Raw genomic sequence first — 15,121 nt, forward strand, 5'->3', positions numbered from 1 at the left:
CTCTCTCTCTGTCTCCCTCTCTTTCTCTGTCACCTCTAATTTCCTGTCGCTGCCTTCCCTACTTTCTCTTTGTCATCTTCACTCTTTGCTCTTTTTCACTGTCAGTCCCCAGGGTGTTTGTTGTTATTTTTGGGTGGGGTGTGTTATTCAGGAGGAGGGAGACCCAGGCCCTCGACAGTTACAGGATGAGGTGGAACACTCCTTCATACCTGAGGGGTACCAGCTCCTTTAGGAAGCTGCCTCTATGTACCACGTGTGACAACTGGCACTTTGCTGCATTTGGCAGTCAGTGAGAAACCCTGCTTTTGAGGAGGTGGGCTGGTGTGATGCAGTGAGGAGGGGGGTGGTAGTCAGAATGAAAGACAGACGGAGGTGGCACTGGTTAGGAGAGGTCAGAGAGGTGTACTGAGTCAGCATCTATGATGGCTATAATCATTTAGATTTATCATGTCTGTGGGAGGTTTAACGATGAATTCAATCTGATTTCACTGGTCTGTGTGTGTATGTGTGAGTGCACATACATGTGTGTTACATGTGTGTAAGTGTGTATACGTGTGTGTGTACGTGTGTGTACGTGTGTATTCATGTGTATGTGTATATACGTGAGTGCGTGTGTATACGTGTGTGTCTATGCGTGAGTGTGTATACGTGTGTATATATGAGTGCCTGTGTGTGTACGTGAGCCTGTGTATATGTGAGTGTGTGTGTATGTGAACATGTATATATGTGAGTGTATGAGTGTGTGTTTCCAATAACCCTGGGAGCAGGGGCTGGCATTCCGGGTGAGGCTGCAGACTGTGCCTGCGCTGCGGGGAGGGGGGAGTGCTGTGCTGAGGCCGGGGTTGATGAAGAGTCTGTGTGTTTTTACAGCAACAAGGTCAGCCTGAGGGAGCGGTTTTCCAGCCCTAAGGGCCCCAGCAGCAAAGGGAAAGGTTCCCCTCAGAGCACCGTGCGCCGCTCACCGAGTACAGAGCAGGCCATCGAGGACAGTCCAGACAAGGTGCACAAAAGCTGGAGCTTCACCGACAGAACACGCTTCAGGCACACCTTCCGGCTGAAAGGAGCAGGCTCACGACAGAACTCCGAGGGTGCGTGCATGGCACAGACTGGCACATCAATCCTGGCCCATTCCCTGCTGCTATTCAGTTATCAGCCCAGGGCTGGTCCTCCCCAATTACACCCAGACACGGTGGGTTAGTCACCCAGACACGGTGGGTTAGTCACCCAGACACCTGGGCTCAAAATCCAGACTAACAGTGCAACACCGAGGGAGTGCCGCACTGTCAGAGAGTCAGCGCTGAGAGAGTGCCGCACTGTCAGAGGGTCAGTACTGAGGGAGCACCGCACTGTCAGAGGGTCAGTGCTAAGGGAGCACCGCACTGTCAGAGGGTCAGTGCTAAGGGAGTGCCGTACTGTCAGAGGGTCAGTGCTAAGGGAGTGCCGCACTGTCAGAGGGTCAGTGCTAAGGGAGCACCGCACTGTCGGAGGGTCAGTGCTGAGGGAGCACCGCACTGTCGGAGGGTCAGTGCTAAGGGAGTGCCGCACTGTCAGAGGGTCAGTGCTGAGGGAGTGCCGCACTGTCGGAGGGTCAGTGCTGAGGGAGCACCGCACTGTCAGAGGGTCAGTGCTAAGGGAGCACCGCACTGTCGGAGGGTCAGTGCTGAGGGAGCACCGCACTGTCGGAGGGTCAGTGCTAAGGGAGCACTGCACTGTCAGAGGGTCAGTGCTGAGGGAGTGCCGCACTGTCAGAGGGTCAGTGCTGAGGGGGTGCCGCACTGTCGGAGAGTCAGTACTGAGGAAGTGCGCACTGTCAGAGGGTCAGTGCTGAGGGAGTGCCACACTGTCAGAGGGTCAGTGCTGAGGGAGTGCCGCACTGTCGGAGGGTCAGTGCTGAGGGAGTGCCGCACTGTCGGAGGGTCAGTGCTGAGGGAGTGCCGCACTGTCAGAGGGTCAGTGCTGAGGGAGTGCCGCACTGTCAGAGGGTCAGTGCTGAGGGGGTGCCGCACTGTCGGAGAGTCAGTACTGAGGAAGTGCGCACTGTCAGAGGGTCAGTGCTGAGGGAGTGCCACACTGTCAGAGGGTCAGTGCTGAGGGAGTGCCGCACAGTCAGAGGGTCAGTGTTGAGGGAGCGCCGCACTGTCGGAGGGTCAGTGCTGAGGGTGCGTCGCACTGTTGGAGGGTCAGTGCTGAGGGAGTGCCGCACTGTCAGAGGGTCAGTGCTGAGGGTGCGCTGCACTGTCAGAGGGTCAGTGCTGAGGGAGTGCTGCATGATGCTAGATAATATGTTCCAACTGAAGCTTTGTTCCCTCTATTTACTGGGGGTAATGTATTGCCGATCGTGACAGTATTTTGGCGAAGAGGGGAGTATTCTCACATATGGCCTGGCAGTGACTGGCTTGAGAGTAGCAGCTGGGTCGATTTCCAATGTAATCGCTCTGTGTTTCAGACCATTCGAGTCTCCCTGAAGAGGACATGCCAGACAACAGGAGCTGTCAGTGTGAGTTCATCACAGATGACCTCACCCCTGGACTGAAGGTTTCAATCCGAGCCATGTGGTAAGACTGACCGAATATTACGTTGTGTCTTTGAGAGCTATGTTCTGAGCTGTGGCCAATCAGTGATGTCTCCACTGGTATACTGCAGTAATTGGAGTGAGTCAAACCTGGTGAGATGCAAACTGTGAGGGTAGGGGATTAGGGGGATGATGCCCAGTGCACTGGCTCACTGGCAAATATAATATTCAGCTGGTGTTGCCTCAAGCTGCTTTGAGACTTTTCCTGTGTAATGTGGCCCAGAAATCAGGGCATGCCAATTAGCGATGGACCCCTTCAGTATTAAGAGTGTGACAATGTGGGGAATGATAATACAGTGGGTGTAGGGTTCCCCGTCCTGGCTTCATCGGGTACCTGTTATTTCCTGCACTGACCTCCGAGCAGTCTCTGACAGTGCCTTTAAGCTAAATAAGGTGCTAGCCTAGCCCGTTTTCATCTCCCTCCCCCACCCCCCACACCTAATTCACAAAGAAGCCTCTCAGTTATGTCACGGGACCATGACTTGCTGATCACGGTAACCACGGTCTTTGTTTTGTGACCCCTTCCCTTTTCAGAGGGGAGCTGTCTGTCTCATGTTAATGGCACTGGCCTAGTAATCCCATTGGTTAATGGCCCTGAATTATGGGTTCAAATCCCACAGCAGCAGCTAATGAGTGAATCTGGAGTTGAAAGCTGCTGTCAGTTACAGCTACCATTGGTTGCTGAGGGAAATCCCATTCAGTTCACTGCTGTTCCTCAGGGAAGTGAATCTGCTGTCTTTACCTGGCCTTACCTAGATGTGATTCCAGACCACAGCAGTGTGGTTCACTCTTAATTGCTGCCTGAAATGGCATTTAGGGACAGCAGCCAATACTGGCCTTGTCCATCTAAGAATAGACTTTTGGAAAGCTAGCATTAACAGTGCACATAGAGAGGTGACGGCCTAGTGGTATTATCACTGGACTGTTAACCCAGAGACTCACACAGAGATGATGGGGTTAGAATTTAATAAATATCTGGAATTAAGAATCTAATGGTGACCAGGAATCCATTGTTAGGAAAAACCCATCTGGTTTTAGGGAAGCAAATCTGCCATCCTTACCTGGTCTGGGCTGTATGTGACTTCAGAGCCACCCATGTTGACTCTGAACTGCTCTTGAAGTGATTAAGTATGGGCAATAAACACTCACTGGCCAGTGATGTCCTCATTCTGTGAACGAATAAAGAAAGCAATCTTTATGGCTTCCAAGTGATGAGCTCTCCAAGTAACAGGGGCTAGGATACGATGAAGATGTCCCAAGTGCTTTCAAATAGATGAGTGAGGGAAATTTTGCATCAATTTTGCTTGGAGCAGTTCATTCTCGATGTTAGGAAAAGAAGTAGAATTGGGGAGGGTCCCAGTGGCTGGTTATTGTCCAGTGACCCAGTACAGGGAGGTGAGAATCTGATACATAACAAACTTGCTCCACTGACCAATGCTGAGGCTCACAAGGTGAAGGAATGTAATGAAGTGTAAACCCAGCACGACTCAACCATGCAGAGGAGCGGGAGCGGGAGGGTGGAGGGTGATACTGCTGGAGGAACCAGACACACTGATTGGCTTTCCTTTCTGCTCTCGTCAGCTAGCTCTAACTGTGAGGAAACTTTCTTTGTAGCATTATGCGATTTCTTGTTTCGAAACGGAAGTTCAAGGAGAGTTTGCGGCCGTACGATGTCATGGATGTGATCGAGCAGTATTCCGCAGGCCACTTGGACATGCTCTCCAGAATCAAAAACCTTCAATCCAGGCAAGCATCCACCCTTCATTCAACTGCTGCCCCTATCCCCCTTGGTCATGTCCCCGTCTGCCCGTGAGCAGCTCCATCCCTGTCAGAATCTGTGAAACACAGTGACACACCCCAACAGTACATACTTGTCACATTGACCAGATTTCTATCCAATTATTACTCAGTAGAGTATTTCAAGAGTTGATCTCACTTATCTTAGAATCATAGAATCCCTTCAGTGTGCAAGGAGACCATTCAGCCCCTTGAGTCCACACTGAATCTTCAAAGGGGATCCCACCCAGTCCCACCCCCACCCTGTAAGCCTGTATTTCCCGCAGCTAACACACCTAACCTGCACACTCCTAGACACTATGGGCAATTTAGCTTAACCTGCCCATCTGTGGACTGTGGGAGGAAACTGGAGCACCCGGAGGAAACGCACACAGACACGGAGAGAATGTGCAACCTCCACACAGACAGTCGCCCAAGGCTGGAATCGAACCCGGGTCCCTGGCGCTGTGAGGCAACAGTGCTAAACCACTATTTCAGAAAATAGCATTTTTGGAATATATGATACTTAAGCTCAAAATCCAGGCCAACTCACTGCTGTACTGAGGGAGTGCTGCACTGTTGGAGGTGCTATCTTTTAAATAGGGTATTACACCAAGGCCTTGTCCAGCATCTCACATGGAGGCCACATGGCCAGTATTCAAAGATATCTGGTCGGCATGGACGGGTTGGACCCAAGGGTCTGTTTCAGTGCTATACCTCACTGTGACTATAACAACAGGGGACCTCTTCCCAATCTCCTAACCACGAAAATATCACATTGTTATTTATGGGATCTTGCTGTGAGCAAGTTGGCTGCCATATTTTCGACATTCCAATGGTGACAGCATCTATAACATTATTTCATTAGTTGTGAATTTCTTTGATGCATCCTGAAGTTGTGAAAAGGTGCTTTTTAAGTCTAGGTTTTTTCCATGTTGCGTGGTGTGTAACTCACCTGCAAGGCACAGGTGACATTGGGCTTATAATTCCCAGAGCTGTCCACCAGAGGGCTCTCCTCACCTCATGCCTGAGTCTGTGATAGAGATTGGTCACTGTGGTTAGCCATTATAACATTCTAACCAGAATGGTAGAAGGCAGATTGGATGGTGCTGTTCTGTTATTAAGTGTGATTCCTATATTTCTCCATTTGTCCATCGAACTGAGTGAGACTGTACAAGACGTATTATAACACATTAATGTTAAGGACATGGAGTAGGCCATTTAGGACTGAGATGAGGAGAAATGTCTTCACCCAGAGAGTGGGGAGCCTGCCACAGAAATGGTCTGAGGCCCAAGTCACCGAAGGGGCCAGATAACAGTTCTTTGGCCTAAAGCGATCAAAGGGTATGGGGGAGAAAGCAGGAACAGGGGCCTGGGTTGGATGATCAGTCATGATCATATTGAATGACGTAGTAGACTTGAGGGGCTGAATAGCCTACACCTGCTCCTATTTACGATGTTTCTGTTTGATGGGTACAGTGGTGCTAAGTACAAAACAAAAACTTCAAACAAAGTTTTGATGTAGACTTTATAATGAGAAAGTACATTGATGTAAGATTTTAAATACATTTTCATTATGAAAACTTCATCCTCAAAATAATTAGCTTCAGTTGAACCTAAAGAATGAAATGCTAAAGGGGAAAACCTGGTAGACTTCTGACTGCATTTAATTAGACAGTCTGAAAAATGCATATTTTCGAATCAAATATATTTATTCCAAAATTATTAGTTCTGTTAGCGTGTACCACTAATAAATGTTTATTTTCACACCCTGTAAAACGGATAGTGTTTTTGCTTGAGATGGTATGGGGGGAGATAGTGCTATATCCAGAAATAAGTCTTTTTCCTGTATTGCAGCCAGGTCATGTTGAATTCTTTACCACCAAAGGGAGCTCAAATTGTCTAAGAGTTCATATTTAACACATCAATATCCATATGTTAAACAAAGCAGCAAAAGACATTCAGGGATTTACAAGGTTTTTTTTATAAATCTCAGAAATTGCTGGGAAAACTCAGCAAATCTGGCAGCATGCGTGGAGAGTGAAAAAGAGTAAACGTTTCAGGTCCAGTGACCCTTCTTCAGAACACTTTTAGGCCCGAAAGGTTAATTCTGCTTTCTCTCTACAGCTGCTGCCAAACCTGCTGAGTTTTCCCAGCAGTTTCCCGCACAGAGCCCTCCGTTGGGGAGCCTTGCTACTCTGCAATAAAACAGAACACCATGGACAGAGGAAGGAGTCAAAGTGGGTGGTGTGCAGCATTAGCCCATACAGGAATCTCCTGTACAGCAGGCAGAAGGACATGGTGGGGCACTTGCAGAAGGCATCTCAGGATGTGGAGTACAGGCTTACCTTCCCCCAGTGCTGGTGCCAATGCCCCATGAACCAGAACCCACTTCTCTCACACCTGTCTTTGAATCACACATTCACCATTCTAACCTATGCCAATTTACATGTGGCTCAGGGAGTAATGCAGAGATTGCAATTATTTGAGGATCTGCGCCTTATAGTGGCATCTGGGTCCTCAGACTGACAATGCAGAATCTCCATGCACTACAGTGACTGGATCCTCCCCATCCTGGTGCAGGTTCCTCTCTCACTCTGGGCAGGTGTTCCAATCGCTGACATTGGGCAGACAGCACAGTTACCTCTTTGCTGGGGGATGTGTGTCAATTCTCCTCAACGTGAAAGTGAGGACAGCAGATGCTGGAGATCAGAGTCAAGATTAGTGTGGTGCTGGAAAAGCACAGCAGGTCAGGCAACGTCTGAGGAGCAGGAAAAATCAACGTTTCGGGCAAAAGCCCTTCATCAGGATTCCTGGTACAAAGAAGCCTCCCTGATACACCGCAGTGCCTGTGTTTCAGCCTGCAACACAAGGCTTAAGTTAAAGCTGCTTGTGTTTGTAATGTGCTGCACATGAGTTTGCTCAGAACCAAACCATGAGCTGCAACTGTGACACATCCTGTTCTGCCATCCTTAATGTGTCCGAAGGAACTGCCAAAGTTTTGCATTCAACTTTGCGTTTAATTATGTTTTGTAAATCTTCTGAAGCTTCCCACCTGCTGCTAAAGTATTTTTAACCTTTGAAGTAGAATACAGTCTCTTTGCTGGATACTCACGACGTGACAGCCGCCTTCTGCTGGGGCAGGCAGAAATCAGCACAGCAAACCTTTAACATACATTTCAGCGATGCTTAAAAAATTACGTTAGTTGTTCAATCCAGTTTCAGTTTAATGTTAATGACATAAGACAAAGAGAAGGCCAATCAGCCCCTTGAATCTGTCTCAGTACTCAGTGAGCTCATGATCAATCTGTGACCTCAATATATATCACTATTTAATAACTTGGGTTAGCAACAATCTATCAATGAATAAATGTAAAACTAACAACTAGTAGGATATCCAGCTAGTCCTGCATACCCCCTTTGTGAAGGTCAGTGTTTCCTAACTTCCCTCCTGAAAGGTCTGGTCCCAATATTTAGACTGTGCTCCTGGATACTTCAAAATTAGAGATTTCATTTCATTCTATCCATTTGATTAATTTTCCTTAATGTTTTGATCAAATCACCCTATCACTTTCTAAATTTCAGGTGATGGCCCAGTGCTATTATCTCTAGACTTTTAATCCAGAGAAAGTGCGGACTGCAGATGCTGAAGATCAGAGCTGAAAAATGTGTTGCTGGAAAAGCGCAGCAGGTCAGGCAGCATCCAAGGAGCTTATGCCCGAAACATCGATTCTCCTGCTCCTTGGATGCTGCCTGACCTGCTGCGCTTTTCCAGCAACACATTTTTCAGTATTAATCCAGAGACCCAGGTAATGTTCTGGGGACCTGGGTTCAACTCCTGCCATGGTAGAAGAATTCAATCAAAGTCTGGGATTAAGACTCTAACGATGACCATGAATCCATTGATTGTCAGGCAATGTCCATCTGGTTCACTAACCATCCTTTAGGGATGGAATCTGTCATCCTAATCAGGTTTGGTCTACATGTGACTCCAAACCCACATGTGGTTGACTCTTAACTACCCTCTGGGCAATTAGGGGTGGGCAATAAATGCTAACTGTCACACAAAGTGAATGGTTGCTTGGTTTAAGTGACTGAGAGGTTCAAGCATCCAAATCCCACCCAGAGTCAGCATCTTCAGGAGAGGAGGAGGGCTGAACAATGGCAACACAAAATAATGCTGGGTGCTTCAGTGGTTAGCACTGCTATCTCACAGGCACCAGGACAACAGGTTCGATTCCAGCCTTGGGTTACTGTCTGTGTAGAGATTGCACGTTCCCTCTGTATCTGTGTGGGTTTCCGGGTGCTCAAGTTGCCTTGCACAGTCCAAAGATGTGCAGGTTAGGGTGGACTGACCATGCTCAATTACCACATAGTGTACAGGTTAGACGGGTTAGCCATGGCAAAAACCCGATGGGGTGGGGTGGGGTGGGATAATTTTCAGAGTGTTGGTGCAGACTCAGAATCATACATCATGGAAACAGACCCTTTGTCCCAACTTGTCCATGCTGACTAGGTTTCCCAAACCAAAGTAGTCCCATTTGGCCAACATCCCTCTAAACCTTTCCTATCCATGTACCTGTCCAAATACTGTATTTGTAGCCCTCTCTACTATTCATTCTGGCAGCCTGTTCCAAAACTTGACTCAATCGACCGAATGGCCTTGTGTCTGCACTGTGGGGATTCTATGATTCTGTGAATATTGCAGGTTTGACAGGACTCCACAGTCCTGATGAAGGGCTTTCGCCCGAAACGTTGATTTTACTGCTCTTCGGATGCTGCCTGAACTGCTGTGCTTTTCCAGCACCACTCTAATCTAGACTCTGGTTTCCAGCATCAGCAGTCATTGTTTTTACCTAGGACTCCACAGGTATTGACAAAATGGAGGAGAATAGAACTGGAGCAATTAAATTGGCGAGAGAATTGATATTGTGGCAGGAGATGATCATGTACTAAGTTGACAGGATGTGATTGGTGGGGTTCTCTAGAGATCTGTGTGGGTACCATTCAGTGATTGAGTTGGATCAAGCAATATAGATCCATCGATCCATGTTTTCTGACATTAAGTTCATTGACACAGTGTTGGGGGGGATAAGCCACAAAAAGACACATGATCGATTCAGTAAGGGGACAGAACTCTGGCAAAATCAGAATTAACGTAGAGAGAGTGCAGAGATTTTGGGAAATGCTGTGATACGTATTCCAACAACACCTCACTTTTTTCCTCCCTTTGACATGAATGGAAAGCTGCCAGACATTGAGATTACGACAAAGTACAACACAGGGGGCGTTTTGACTAGTAAACATGAAACTGCAGACTGAGACATTTATTGGTACAAGGCACTTAGTAGTTAGTCTTACAATTGACTTTCACTTGCACCATTTCCAGAATTAGCTCGTGAATGGGTCACATCTTGTACATGGCAACATTTAAACCATCATATTGACCAGGGAGGGCTTTCACCACCTTTGATCAAATCCATTGCAGAAGATTTAACCATTTTGCCAAAACTCATTTGACCATTTATGAAACATTGTAAAGAACTTTTCACATTTAAGTCCTTGTGAAAATTTAACAGAAAGTATTGCATACTCTGTTGAGTACATTTTACTCAGTGCTTCAGAGGTCGGGCTTGCAGTTTGCTGTCTCTGTGTCAGAGCTGAGAGTTTCTGAGTCTGAAATTTGTTGATGTATTGGAGGAGATGATAAGCTACTGTATAACTTTCAGGAGACAGTCGTTGAGTTGTAGCTGGGATATTAAGCATGGGCTCTACCCAATTTCATGTAACATCAGTGGGATATGTCTACCTCAATCCTTTATCCTCGGTTTCACATCATCATTCCACAGATTTTATATCACAAGCTGAATGTTGTATCTGGGGCCCATGGACACAACCAACATGTCTGACTATGTATGGAATACAGTCATTGAACAGTAAGATGTAATTGTCAGGCTGGAACTAAACAGAGCTGTCTTAACATAGCACCAACACAGAGAAAAACTAGAACAACTACAGATGCTGTAAATCAGGAACAAAAACAGAAATTGTTGGAAATGCTCAACAGGTCTGGCAGCATCTGTGAAGAGAAATCAGAGTCAATGTCTTGAGAAAGGGTTACTGGACCCGAAACGTTAACTCTGCTATCTCCTCACAGATGCTGATCTCTTCCAGCAACCCCTGTTTTTGTTACTAATACAGAGAAACGCTGGAGAAACTCGGCAAGTCTGGCAGCATCTATGGAGAGTGAATGTTTTGCGTTTGTGTTCTGATGAAGAGTCACACCGGACTCAAAATGACTCCACTTTCTTTCCATAGATGCCACCGTACCTGCTGAGTTTCTGCAGCAATCTCTGTATTTGGTTCCGATTTCCAGCGTGTGAAACATTCTGCCTGTATTTTGCATGCTGAGGGGCTGGTGTATTGACATTTTACAGGTGCTGACTGTTTCGCAGAGTTATGGTGAGGTCACAGAAAAAAATCCTGCTAATGAGATGGATTCTTCCAAGATGACCATTCCCAGGAATGTTCTCAACACTGTCTGTGTCACTCGGTTGATTAATGTACTGCCGTGTTGTAATTTTGTTGTCTCCTCACTTTGCTTCATTATGCCTTTTGCTGGTGTTCTCTTTTATTTCACTCTGCCAGGATAGATATGATTGTGGGTCCCCCACCCCCTTCAACTCCCCGGCATAAGAAGTTAAAGGGAATCCTCACCACTTCTAAAGATTCAATCCAATACTCTCCTAGGTTAGGACTCATCGACAGAATGCTTACTTTGTCTCACTCAAGAGTTATTACTTACACAGCCAACCCCCTTCTTTGGGCACAGAACCGTAAAAAAAAAAACCTAAAATTAAAATTCATTCTCGGTTTCTTCAAAGGATTTGTTGCAAGTTCAGGTTAAAATTCACTCAGCATTTGATGTTATCACCCAAAGGGTATAGATGGGAGGGTAAGTGCGAACCAAAGAGATTGATGAAGGGGTTTTGCTGTAAGTGTTTGTATTGCACTGTGTAAAACTGGAGAAAGCTTTTTGATGTTTTCTGGGAATGCTTATGATTCTAATGGCAGGCAGTGGGCAAGAACTAACATTGTTTGCGCTTTTGGGTTTGAATTTGCTATTCATTATTTGCATGGAAGCATGAGGCATATGAGGCATGGATACATTCTGAGGGCGAGGGCAACGTGAAATGTGACAGGCCACCTTTCATTCAACTAAAGAACAAACGATATTGCACGCTGTGACTGCGATTGGGCAAATGGTGGACAACCAAATTTAACATTGAGCAGAAACCCAAAAAAGAATTTGGACAAGGAAAGCAACAAACACATTGTCTGGTGAGAGAGAAGCCGAGTGCACTATCTGCTAAATAATTGAATCTCCCCCAACTGTACAGCCCTGAACCTGGACAGCTTCTCCTGAAAAGAATGAATTGGGTGAGGGCCTTCAGCTATGTTTCTTGTGAGTTTTAAAATTCCCACATGAAAAGTAAGTGTTGGAATAAAACGCAATGAGTTAGGCGGCATCCGTGCAGCGAGAGTTAACAATTTTAGATTTCCAGAATCCACAGTGTTCTGCCTCTAGGTTAGTATACAACATTCCCATCCTTCTTTTCCAATCCCATCATAGCTTCCAGCCTGTCACAACCTTGGGAGAAATCTGCACTCCTCCACAATTGTGGTCTCTCCTTTCTTCACTTCACCGTTGGTGGCAGTCCCTTCACCAGATTGGACCCTACGCTCTGGAACTCCATCTCCAAATTGCTCCCCCTCTCCTCCTCAAGGATGTTGCTGTGATTATACCTGTCCTAGTATCGCTGTCTTTGGCTCAGTCTCTGATTCCTGAGAAGCACTTTGAGAGGTCTTACTGCATCAGAGGTGCCTGTTATTTTCTTTCCCATCGCAACATTGTGGGTTGGTATAAGGTTCCTTTTCACTGCAGTAAAGTATCCCAAAACATCTTTGCAGAAATGTTATCAGACACAGGAGGAGGTATCTAGAACATGACTGAAGGGTAGGTTTTTAAGGAGCAATTTACAGAAGGGAAGGGACTCAAAGAGATGGAAACATGGGAATTCAGTAGCTTGGGATCTCAGAAGCTAAGGGCACAAATGAAATGAACAAGGAACAGTGTGGAGAACCAGGTAGTGATGTGGAGCATTGCAGAGATGTTGGAGGGTTGTATGGCTGGAAGGATGTTACAGACAGAAGGAGTGATGAGGCCAGGGAGAGATTGCTATCCTATCTATTTGTTGAGCTGGAAATGTGTTGCTGGAAAAGCGCAGCAGGTCAGGCAGCATCCAGGGAACAGGAGAATCGACGTTTCGGGCATAAGCCCTTCTTCAGGCTTCTATCAGCCCTTCTTCTATTTGTTGATCCAGCTAAAACCATAGACCAATGGTTCTTCCAGGGTGTCCCTAGTCTTTCTACCGTGTAGCACACAGTGATAGCTTTTTATCTACCATTGGAAAAGCCTGGTTTACAAATGAATATCTTTTCTTGACTCTCAGTTTATTTTTTTCGCCTAATTTGACTTATTTTATTGTCACGTGTAGGCTAAGTACAGTGAAAAGATTTGTTTGCAAGCAGCACAGGCAGATCATAGTAACCATGGACATATAGATCATAGTGTGCAAAAGACACTTGGGCAGAGTAAGGCATACAGGTTGCACCACAGGGGGATGGACACGAGGCATGTCCATTTCTGGAGAGATAAGAATTTACCCAGCCTTCCAACAAGTACATACACATCCATGAGTGTTGGTACAACCATTGCAAAGAACAATCTCAGCAGGGAGCACTTACTTCCCACGTGAAGCAAAGCCAATCCCAAGCCACAGCCTTTCTCTGCATTGGTAGATGGTTGGAAGTTACACAGCACAGCCACCTCTCAGGATCTGGCCTCAAATCTAGTCCATCCCATAGAATGAAGGAAGCAAAACGTGTGCTGGAGAAACTCAACAGGTCTAGCAGCATCTGTGAAGAGAGCAACAGAGTTTAGGTTCAATGTGACTCCTCTATAAAACTCGTGGAAGATCTCAATTTTACCAGCTGTGGGTATTAGTTCCTTTGCGGGATGAGGTTATCTATGAACCAGAGAGGATGGGAGCAAAATGATTATGTTACAGACCATCTAGATCTGAAGGCACGGGCTCAACCCCCTCTATGGCAGCTAGGAAGCTCAGTGCAATTAGCTAAATAAGTAGATCAGGAATAAGGAAAGTAATCTTAGTAATGATAATACTGAAGCCACCAGAAAATCCTATCTGTTCACTGCCATCCCTGAGGGAAGGAGCTCTGCCACCCTTGCCCTGACTCCAGAGCCACAGCAATGTGGTTAACTCTTAGCTGCCCTCAGGAATAATCTTGTAAACCACTGAGTTAGATTCAAGAAGGTGGTTCACCATCATCACCGTGGGTAATGACCAATGGCATTCTCAATGATGCCTCCATCTTGTGAAAAATTAAGAAAAAGAAATTGGAACCCAGTTGCTGATTGACTCAACTCCCACGAGGCCACATATGGAAACTATCAATCAGGCCATTGTGGTACAGTTCGTGTGGAGGCTCAGCAAAAAATAAGTATAGGGACAGCTCAGAGCCCCAGAATGTCAGCTCCTGGGATCCCTCATTGGGAAAAGGATTCAGCACCTGAACATTACAACAGTGACTGATGTCCATGCTGCTCTCCATTGGCTCCTCCAACTGGGGATAGATCTTATGACCAGAAGACATGGGAACAAGAAGGTCATTCAGCCCATCTAGTTTGCTCCGCCATTCAATTAGTTCATGGCTAATCTGATCATCATCAGTTTCCCTTTCTGCCTTTGACCTGTAACCCTTGACTCCTTTCCTTATTAAAAATCTCTCAATCGTGAATATACCAAATAATCCAACCTCCACAGCCCTCTGCGGTAAATAATTCCACTCATTCACTAGCCTCAGAGTAGAAATTCCTCCTCATCTATGTCTCAAGCATGTGACTCCTTACTCTGAGACTGTGGTCTGAGAGTCTCCCACAAGGGGAAACAGCCTCCCACATTGACCCTGTCGAGGCCCCACAGAATCCTGTATATTTCAATAAGGTCACCACTCAACTCCAATCAATAAAGGTACAACCTACTCAAGCTCTCCTCAGAGGGCAGGGGTTTGGAGATTGTGCACAAAGGTTGATGTTACTGCACCCATCCTCCCCGAAGAGAAACATGATGATTCTGGATATATAACCTTGGCTGAATAAGCAGTTGATTCAAATTATGATTGCTGGATTCCATGGGGGATCTTCTGATTGAAAAGGATCATTTTCCTCTCTCAGTGATCACCCTGTGCTTGTCTATGGATATCCATTCTGAATCCACACACATGCCAAGGTAGATGATGAGTCCATGGAGTGCCAGCCTTTGCCCAGCTACAAAACATCACCTTCCTTTTAGAGACATGTTTGACCCTGTTGTGCTATTCCTTATTAATACCTCTAACCCCAACCTTTCATTGCTTCATGTCTGCATGCGACTTTCTTTGCTGTCTTGTTTGAATCATGTGCATGTTGGCATGCCAGTTGTAACTGTGTATGGAGCATCTCTCAGTAATGCCCGCTTAATAACTGTTGAGTTATATTTTAGGAATTGACTCCACTGTTTCCTCCACCCTCCTCTCCACTTAACGAGAAAACCCAAGAGAAATTCCAACCCATCCCTTCCCTAGAAAGAATCTTGTTTTACCTTGAGAGAAACTTTCCCTTTGAAGAGTTCTGATCACTTTTGTCCAATG

At 46.2% G+C, this 15,121-nt stretch overlaps 1 protein-coding gene across 4 annotated transcripts in view; it reads left to right on the plus strand.

Annotated features, from left to right (window-relative positions):
- kcnq2b (potassium voltage-gated channel, KQT-like subfamily, member 2b) overlaps window positions 1–15,121 on the plus strand; it is a 179,561-nt gene that overhangs the window by 154,336 nt on the left and 10,104 nt on the right. For 3 of the 4 annotated variants that reach the window (XM_043710920.2, XM_043710921.2, XM_087994701.1), the window contains 4 exons: window positions 871–1,088; window positions 2,447–2,555; window positions 4,187–4,318; window positions 10,997–11,098. In XM_043710920.2, the coding sequence (XP_043566855.2) occupies window positions 871–1,088; window positions 2,447–2,555; window positions 4,187–4,318; window positions 10,997–11,098 (561 nt within the window). The remainder of the gene's footprint in view (window positions 1–870; window positions 1,089–2,446; window positions 2,556–4,186; window positions 4,319–10,996; window positions 11,099–15,121) is intronic. The other variant, XM_043710923.2, reaches the window with a different exon arrangement.

Source organism: Chiloscyllium plagiosum, unplaced genomic scaffold (assembly GCF_037043375.1).
Source record: "Chiloscyllium plagiosum isolate Xiang-an unplaced genomic scaffold, Cpla_swu_hap1 HiC_scaffold_15, whole genome shotgun sequence".
NCBI lineage: Eukaryota > Metazoa > Chordata > Chondrichthyes > Orectolobiformes > Hemiscylliidae > Chiloscyllium > Chiloscyllium plagiosum.